This window comes from Mytilus edulis, chromosome 3 (genome assembly GCF_963676685.1).
Source record: "Mytilus edulis chromosome 3, xbMytEdul2.2, whole genome shotgun sequence".
NCBI lineage: Eukaryota > Metazoa > Mollusca > Bivalvia > Mytilida > Mytilidae > Mytilus > Mytilus edulis.
In genome coordinates this window covers 24,106,401-24,116,608 of record NC_092346.1, presented here as the reverse complement: position 1 = coordinate 24,116,608, position 10,208 = coordinate 24,106,401, and the positions used below count along the sequence as shown (strand labels likewise).

The window sequence follows — 10,208 nt, the reverse complement described above, 5'->3', positions numbered from 1 at the left end:
AAACTTAGTAAACATGTTCCCCATGATATGATCTTTCTAATTTTAATGCCAAGTTATCCCAATTTCACGGTCCACTGAACATAGGAAATGATAGTGCGGATGGGGCCTGTGTACTTGGGACACATTCTTGTTTACTAATGTTATAATGTGTGAAAGTGAATTTTATATTTATATTGATGTCATATCTAAGCATATACATATCAGGGTTTTATTTACATATAAACCTTATTGTGATTTCTGATCTAACAACTTGTACATTTTCCCTTAAAAAATTATAGGAAAATGATATGAATGTTCTATCAACCATAACAAATGCATTATATATATGTACACAAGGTTTAGAAACATGTTGAATTGCTCCTTCTGAAATCTCTTAAAATTAAGCCTTATTTTGAGGTAAACCTACAGTATTATAGTTAAGTCAAGTGGTGTTCATTTTTACTGTCATATTCACTTATACACAATGTTTTATATTAAAAGTTTTTTTCCACTTTTATAGATGAAAGTTGTTTATATTTTATTGTGTTTTAGCAACTACTGGTAGTTCAAAATGATTAGTTTAGGATTCCTTGTAACCTACATTTTACTGGAGATTGCTTCACAGAAAACATATAGATATTTACGCAACAAAAGATAGGTCAAATCTTGAATTGTGATTTTAATACCCAAGATAGATGGATTTATTGATACATGTAGCTGTCCAGAAATTTGTCAATAAATAATAATTAAACATCAGATATTAAGGAAATATCATAAAAATTATGGGGCCAAAGATAAGATTAATTGCTGGATTCTCAATGTTCAAGAGTGTGTGTATGAGCTCTTAAAGAACACAAGTTTTATAATAAAAACTTCCAGGAAATACAAATCAACTGCTCCTAAATACAAAGTGCTGTACAGATGAGACCAAAGATAAACTCAGGATGTTATCTTCTTTTCCTACATTTTAGTGCCAATCTGAAATCAAAGAAGGCCATTGCTATCTGAGATTGCTATGGGACACAATTTTACATTGAACCATTTCAAAATAACACAACAGATAAATGTTCACATTAACATTTGTTGTTTTGTCTCCCCTCCAAATTCAGAGTTTTGTTTTGCTGTGTAGCAGTCTCAAATAAAATTAAGAATGACAATGGGGAATGTCAGAGACAACAAACAAACCAAAGAGCAGAAAACAGCCAATGGCCAACAATGGGTTTTCAACACAATGAGAAAATTCTGCACCCGAGGTGGTGAAAGACCAAATTTGAAATCCAATGATGGTTTTTAATGACTTTGACTACCCATGAGGGTCTTACATGGTAGGAAATTAGAAATCTATTGTGTTTGCTATCATGCAAAAGAGCTTTTAGATTACTTTCCTTTTGTCAACTGCTATATTTAAAATTTAAGAATATCAGCAAAACTGAAATATTCCAGTCAAAATTTCAGTCTACTAAGGCACCTATATAAATGGTTAAAGAAATGGGTTGTATGTCAATAAGATAGCAACCAAATCACAAATAAACCAAATATTTATGGTTTTCATCATTGAACAATATGTTGTATCACAGATTATAGAAATGTTATTGCGAACTCAATTTTAGTTTCCACCGTGCCATCTCTTTCTGGACAAGGTATTCAAACTTTTACTTTAATCATACGACATCTCCCTATTTTATATACTATTAAAGATCTTCCATCAACACCAATTTCAATTAATAACAAAAAATATGACACCTGCCAGTTGGACATGTACACCTTACAGTCCTTCCATACACCAAATATACAAGAACTATTTCTTATAGTATCTGAGATATGGACTGACCATCAAATCTTAACCTTGTTCACTTATCCATGAAATGAGGTAGACTTTCAGTGAAAACTATCTGACAGCAGGAATACCTTGCAAGGTACGCACATACCATAAATAGTTATCTATTGCTCAAAATTAGAAAGAAATTAAAATTTCAAAAAAAAATGTTATATCTTTTTTTTCATTTAGTCACTTGTCAAGGACAATGGACATGTGGCAGACGGAAACTTCAAAACATAAGGCATCTATATACAAAGTATGAAGCATCCCGGTTTCCATCTTTTAAAATATAAAGCTTTTAAGAAGTTAGTTAACGCTGCTGCCGCCAGATCACTATACCTATGTTGCGCTTTCTGCAATAAAAGTTAACTAGACAAAGTGATGCCTCACTCTGAAGTAACTACTAGTATTATAACAAAGTCAATGTGAAACTTCTTTGAGATATTATTGTGTTTGGGAGAGACGAATGATGCCCCCGCAGATGCAAAGTTTTATTTTAAAATACACAAAGTTGAGCATGGTGCATAAAGGTTTATGGCTCACTGTAGGAGAACCTCTTATACAAGTAAAAAATGATAAAGTTCAACTATCTCCCAAAAGAGCAAAAATTAATAAAAATCAAAACCCTGACCACATGCACACCTTCAATATATGTACACCCAGCCAGCAAAGTGAAAACTTCCAATGATTCAAACTGTAGGAGGAGTTATCCAGAAATGAAATGCACCCCTTTTGAATGTATATACTCCAAAAACGACAAAGTTCAACTATCTCCTAAAAGAGCAAAAATTAATAGAAATCAAAACCCTGACCACATGCACACAATCAATATATGTACAAACAGCCAGCAAAGTGAAAACTTCCAGGCATTCAAACTTTAGGAGAAGTTATCTGGAAACCCAATCCATCAATTATGCATGTATATACTCCAAAAGGACAGACAGACAGGGAACAATTTGTTTCAGTTTTGGGGGGTGGGGTTGGGGCAACTTGTTGCTTGTGTGGCAAAAAAATAAACTCAGTAATCTTGACTAGAATATATTGAATCTTCATTTATGACTTATTTGTTTAAGTTAACGGTCCAGTTGTACAGTAAAGTTGATATATCTGTCGACTCTGTGATGCTCCCAAGTTCCTAAAAAAGAAATTAAACTTCATAGTACATGCATATTATTGTATTTGCACAACAGTTTTATTATTCAAAGTAATTCATTTTATTGCATAGCAATATAATATTTCCCACAGAAAGTAACCAAAAGTTAGCGTGCAATAATATACAATTACTGTCTTTTGATGAGGTAAATATGCAGTTTTATTGACTTTTGAAAAAATGATATTCACTGAGGCCGACGGCCGAAGTGAATATCAGTTTTTCAAAAGTCAATTAAACCCCATATTTATCGAAACAAAAGACAGTAATTGTTTTATTCCATATTCCGAGAGAAGAAAATGTATTTGATGACAAACATGTACCAAAACAAATTGTACATGAAAATGTTTACCATAACGTTGCATGTAAAAGTGTGTGACGTTTAGCGCGGTGAATAACACTTTCTCAGGTGAATATGCTTTTTTATTCAAAAATCCCATTCATATAGAGAAACCTACTAAAATTTAATCAATATGGAATAAATTCTAATATTGCACTAGTGCAATAAATCTTCATAATTCATGACGTCATCAACGACAAAATCTTAGTTTAAACCAATGTTTACTTTCAAATATTATATGGCTATACAATAAAAGGGTTATTGCATGAATATTGGGGAATATTGTCCCTCGTAGAACATATATTGCACTTGCAAGCTCATGCAATATAAAATTCTACTCGAGACAATATTCCCCAATATTCATGCAATAACCCTATATTATTCTACATGGTAAATACAATAGTTTTATTTCTTCAAAGTAATTCATCATATTTTACTTGGTAAATACAAGTTTTAATTCTTCAAAGTATTAATCTTATTTTACTTGGTAAATAAGAAAAATTATGCAGCTACAATTGTCATCTAAAAATGAAAGCAATCATAATGCAGAACTGTTGTTATTACAATGGATGAGTTTTCCACAAGCCTATATATTTGCTTCATATCCAAGTAGCAATGGCTGTTACTGGTGAGAGTAAATGTTTTTCAATGCAAATATTACTCAAATTACTAGAATACTATTATATGTATTTATTAAATGCTAATGACAGGACAAAAATAACCGCAGAAAAACACAGATCATGGTGACAACTTATATGATGCAAAATCAACAGGAACAAGGCCAAAATATACATAATTAAAATTTAGTAAAATTGTCTTAAATGAATAGCTGAAATATTCCTGACATTTCAGGAGATGAAAACACATCAAATCTCTGGGAAGAAATTTCAACACTGAAACAAAAAGCTTGTTTACAATTGAATCACCTGTTGCATTTAGTCCCATAAACTCTTGAAAGTCTCATAATTGAACTGAAGAACAATACAGGTAACTTAAATATGCTTAAACATGATAACTTATTCAATTCAATTCCAACAAAGACAATTATTAACCAGATTTTTGACGAAAATATCGGTTATTGATTTTGGATGTGTGTCGGGCGGGCGGTCAACAGCCAAATGTTGTCTGTGCATTAAATCATGAACCTTTCAACCACAGCTTTTACAATTTTAATATCTTGTTACTGACAACAAAATTGAGGTCTTGTTCAATAATGACGATTTTTACTTTTATTGTTCTGGAGTTATGGTGCTTGAAAGATTGAAAAATGGTGTTTCCAGTTGACCCATGAACCATTCAACCAAAGCTTTTAAAATTTTAATATGTTGTTACTGATGACAAAATGAAGGTCAAGTTCAATAATGGCGATTTTTACTTTTCCTGTTCAGGAGTTATGGTTCTCAAATTTTATTATGTTGTTACTGATGACAAAATGGAGGTCAAATTTGATATTGAAGATTTTCACTTTCACTGTGCAGAAGTTATGGTTCTTGAAAGATTGAAAAATGGTCTTACCAGTCATGTCAGTGCTTTAACTCATAAACCATTCAACTATAGCTTTTCAAATTTTGATGTTGTTATTGTAACCGATAACAAAATGGAGGTCAATTTTGATATTGACGATTTTCACTTTCACCGTTCTGGAGTTATGGTTCTTGTGATATTGAAAAATGCCAGGACACAAATAAATGTTTATAAATCCGGTTTGCTGTTACTCTGACAGCCTCTTGTTGATCATTAAAACTATTATCATGGAACAGAAAAATACAAACCTATATCGAGGGCCCTCAGTACCAAATCAATTAGATGGGAAATATATTGTCACATTACAGCCATTTCTTAGTTGCTATTAATGATTTATCTAGTGCATGGTTCATTACAGGAATTCTGTGCTTTTTTGTATTTTTCTGTTCCCTGATAATAGTTCTTATGTTCACTACTTCTGCCCAATTATCAAGTAAGAAGAGAAATTTTTAACAAGAGTGCACACACTGAAATGTCTCGCCTTCTTTACTAATCATTGATATTATGTTGATACTCCTAAATATAACACGGCTGGTAATCTACACACGCAGAACATTTGGTTCTGCAATGAAAACCGTGAGAGGATTTTCCGGTTGTGCTTGAGTGGAGTAATTGTCACCGCTTCAAAAGGTATGTACATTTCTAAATCTCAATTTTCTTATTCAACTGATCAAAATATTGAAAATCAGAGAATGCTATGCTGTGGTGAATACTTTAACGAAGAAATACATGTATCATTTACTGTTGTACGTAGAGTTGAACTCTTACAAAATCAGTGAACCACTGAACCATGAAAAATGAGTTCAAGGTCAGATGACACCTACCAGTTGGACATGTACACCTTACAGTCCTTCCATACACCGAACATACTAGACCTATTGCTTAAAGTATCTGAGATATGGACTTGACCATCAAAACTTAACCTTGTTCACTGATCCATGAAATGAGGTCGAGGTCAAGTGAAAACGGTCTGACGGTCATGAGGACCTTACAAGGTATGCACATACCAAATATAATTATCCTATTATGTATATTGAGAGAGAATTCAACATTACAAAAAATCTGAACTTTTTTTCCAAGGGGTCACTGAACCATGAAAATGAGGTCAAGGACAATGGACATGTGACTGACAAAAACTTCGTAACATGAGGCATCTATATACAAAATATGAAGCATCAAGGTCTTCCACCTTCTAAAATATAAAGCTTTTAAGAAGTTAGCTAACACCGCCGCCGGATCACTACCCCTATGTCGAGCTTTCTGCAACAAAAGTTGCAGGCTCGACAAAAATCTAATTCAACTTTAGGTAACATCTGGACAATTTCTACATACCTCATTGCCTTGCCACATTTTATTCCACTAAGCATTAATTCTTTATCCTTCTCTGTTCTGCATTCATTATATGAATACAACAACCTGTATTGAAAAAAATTAAGAGTCATATCAAACGAGTTTCTGGTGATTATAATGTTCAAGATATTTGAGCCAATGGATGCATATATACAAACTAATGTCCTCTTTGGTCATTTTTTACAAATCCAGAACTTGTAGTGGACAACAAATATTGGTTGATAATTAACATTCAGGTTAAAGTGCAGAAGTTTACCCATCATGACCTTGATAACCAATCAACACAGAATCATGAACCATGTGCATAAAAATGGAGACAAAAGATTGTTTAACTTTGTTAAAACAATTGTTCAGTAATTTGACACCTTAATTTTTTTCTTTAGAAATCAACTGTTTTATTCTATAACTGTTAATTCAATACTCATTGTGTATATTTATTCATGGGATTGATAAACAGCAGATGAAATGCAGAATTAAAGAATGCAATTTCATAAAATGCAATCAGAATTCAAAATCTTGAAATTAAGAAATGTGATACCCCAATTACATCATTAGCATGAATAAATCATCTATAAATTGATAAAAGTATGTAACAAAATACTTACTGTTTCAGAGTATTATATTTATCACTGATAGCTTTAGCTTTCTCTGCAGACATTCTGTATAGTTGTATCAGCTGTTTACCAAACATTTCTTGTACTGTCAATATCTATAAATACACAAGTTTACTCCATCTAGCTAAATTGCCTATAAAATTTATTCTTCATACAAAATGATGACTTTACCTATCAATTTTTTTTAAGAAATTATGAAAAAATAAAATTGCATCTTGTTTATGCACAAATTGAATTTGAATTCACACTGGAATATATATCAACATTTCTTTACACAACTATTAATATATTGCATGTCAGATTTAAAACTAGTAAAAATATGAAAACCTTAACAGAATATGTCTGTCTCTGTATTTCAGAATATAGTCAAAATAAAATGAAAAGTACTACATGAATTAGGGGCAAAATTTTAATGTTGAACAATGAATAGAAAAGATGATGTAAAGGTCAAGTGAATCACTTCTATTTTAGAAACAAGTAATGGATTAATTAAAGAGGCACAAAACTTAAAATAAACAATTGAACCATGAAAATAAGAGATGATCAAATGAATTCTGATAAGGAAACATATCCAACTACAATAATTCTACAAACCTAACTAGAGTTACCAATAGCATATTATTAATAAGAATTAGGAAATGACCAAAGCACCAAAACTAAGTGAGCTTTAAACAATGAAAGAAGCTTGAGATTAAGTAACACTTAAGAGAAAGACACACAACAACAGATTATATAGACAGAATTATACATGTCCTTTTACTCATAGCATATGACATATGTCAAACCATAAGCTATCTATAAACAAAATGTTTTGTCAAGTTCTACCTTCTAAATTTTCAGGTTTTTAAAAGAAGATAATGCAATTTAGAGATGAACATATTTATGTCTCACAAATGTAATGAAAAGTCCCAGGTAAGACAAAAGTCTGTGTTTTATTTACTTTTAAATGTTCTTTTCTATTTACCTTTGACTTTACTGATCCTACATTGAAATGTTCAAATGTGATAAGCTTTTGTTCACTGTCGTTGATATCAAAAATTTTGTTATATTCTTGAATTTCATCAACACTACAGGCATGTAATGTTTTGTTCTGAAAATAAAAGACAAGGTTGAACAAATATCTGAATAGAAATCAAACTTTAACATTTTTTCTTTTGTCTTAAATAGAGAATAATCTTGTCTCATCCCTTTTTATACTGATCACATAATATTAAAAAAAAATATTCATTTTTGTCGATAGTTGAAAAAGCGAGACATAGCGATCCTAAATTCCATCGTGTCAGCATCGTCCACAAATATTCACTCTGTGGTTAAAGTTTTTGAAATTTTAATAACTTTCTTAACCTACCCTGGAATTCTACTTAACTTGGACAGAAACTTGTTTATGATCATAAGATAGTACCCAGAAATGAATTTTGTAAAATAAATTAATCCGTTTTTCCGTATTTTACTTTTAAATGGACTTAAGATTTTCTGCCAGGAAACAACACATTCACTCTGTGGTTAAAGTTTTTAAAATTTTAATAACTTTCTTAAACTATCCTGGAATTGTACCAAACTTGGACAGAAGCTTGTTTATGATCATAAGATAGTATCCAGAAGTAAATTTTGTAAAAAAATCAAATCCATTTTTTCCGTATTTTACTTTTAAATGGACTTAGATTTTCTGCCAAGAAACAATACATTCACTCTGTGGTTAAAGTTTTTAAAGCTTTAATAACTTTCTTATACTATTTTGGATTTGTACCAAACTTGGACAGAAGCTTGTTTATGATCAAAAGTTAGTATCTAGAAGGAAATTTTGTGAAAAATTTGTACCTGTGTATCTGTATTTTACTTATAAATGGACTTAGTTTCTCTTTTAGTTAACATTACATACAGTCTGCAGTTAAAGTTTTTAAAACATTTATTAGATTCATAAACTATCCTGGATCTTTACCAAACTTGGACAGAAGCTTCTTACAATCAAAAGATAGTATCTAGAGAATATTTTTATTGATTTTTTTCCCTCATTTTTGTTGAGCCTGCGATTAACAGCAAAAGTAGGCGAGACACTGGGTTCCGCGGAACCCTTACGAATTTTTATTTAAAAGACAGGCTTTTATCAGATATTTTCAGTGAATAAATAATCAATTTGGATTTCAATAAGTGTTTTCTTACTACATTGCAAACTATGGGGAAACAAGTGTTACTGTGAGCTACTGCTCACTGCTGATACCCCCACTGCAAGTGGATAATGTTAAAAGTGTAAAATATGTAAGTGTTTGGTAAACAGGAAGTTGTTGAGTGATGAATCTGAAAACGCATCACATGGTATAGCTGACTTATAAATATGAACCCTGAAACCAAATTTCAGAAATCCTGGCATTGGAGTTCCTGAGAAAAATGTGACGAAAATTTTCGACTTGGCCATCATGTGTAAAATGATACAAGTGTTCAGTAAACAGAAAGTTGTTGAGTGATGAATCTGAAACTGCATCACATGGTATAGCTGACTTATATGAACCCTGAAACCAAATTTCAGAAATCCTGGCATTGGAGTTCCTGAGAAAAATGCGACAAAAATTTTCGACTTGGCCATCATGTGTAAAATGATACAAGTGTTCAGTAAACAGAAAGTTGTCGAGTGATGAATCTGAAAACACATCACACGGTATAGCTGACTTATATACACCTTGAAACCAAATTTCAGAAATCCTGGCATTGTAGTTACTAAGAAAATTGCAACGAAAATATTCATAAGACTGACGGGCGGACAGACGGAGATAAAACAGTATACCCTCCCTTTTTCAAAGTGGGGGTATAATTAAGTATAATTCAGCATAACATAATCACTAAAGTAACTCAAAATCTTTAAATTTCTAAATATTGTTAATATCACAGGGCAATAACTCCTATTCAGGCTTGATGCATCTTGTCATGCTGTCAGATAATTTTTGCAATTTACACTTTTAAGTTAGCTAGCTTCTATAGTTTTTGAAACAATGGCAAGAAAATGCCCCAAAAAGTTAAAAATCAACATTTCAGGGAAAATAACTCTAAAATAAATGGTTTAAAATGTAGCAAGTCAAATTTGGTGACATTATTTTATTAAGTTACTTGACCTTAAGCACAAGTGCATGTTCAAATTGATCAAATCATTTCAGAAGACTGGCATTAAACAGAAATTTGTTGTACTTGGAAACATGGGTGTACAACTTGGGGATGGTAAAAGATATCAGAAGTCTTAGGGTATTTTCAACAAACCCTATATAATCGTTGAAGATGTCTTGTCATAACTGTTAGATATGCCACTGTTTCTTTACTGCCTTTTGTTCTTTTCAATTGAAATCCATCTATAACCTACAAATCATTGAATCTCCATTATATATCAAATACAGAATATTCAGACTAAAAACTATTATTTGCACCTGCATGCAAAAGTTATTTAAT

At 31.5% G+C, this 10,208-nt stretch overlaps 1 protein-coding gene across 6 annotated transcripts in view; it reads right to left on the bottom strand.

The window, feature by feature from the left end:
• Positions 1–2,823: 2,823 nt before the first annotated feature.
• The window catches only part of LOC139514237 (crossover junction endonuclease MUS81-like), a 40,772-nt gene continuing 33,387 nt past the window's right edge, over positions 2,824–10,208 (bottom strand). For 5 of the 6 annotated variants that reach the window (XM_071303113.1, XM_071303112.1, XM_071303110.1 and 2 more), the window contains exons 17-21: positions 10,023–10,118; positions 7,741–7,866; positions 6,768–6,871; positions 6,145–6,228; positions 2,824–2,933 (exon numbers count right to left, since the gene is read on the bottom strand). In XM_071303113.1, coding sequence (XP_071159214.1) covers positions 2,867–2,933; positions 6,145–6,228; positions 6,768–6,871; positions 7,741–7,866; positions 10,023–10,118 — 477 coding nt within the window. In that variant the 3' untranslated portion in view covers positions 2,824–2,866. The remainder of the gene's footprint in view (positions 2,934–6,144; positions 6,229–6,767; positions 6,872–7,740; positions 7,867–10,022; positions 10,119–10,208) is intronic. The other variant, XM_071303114.1, reaches the window with a different exon arrangement.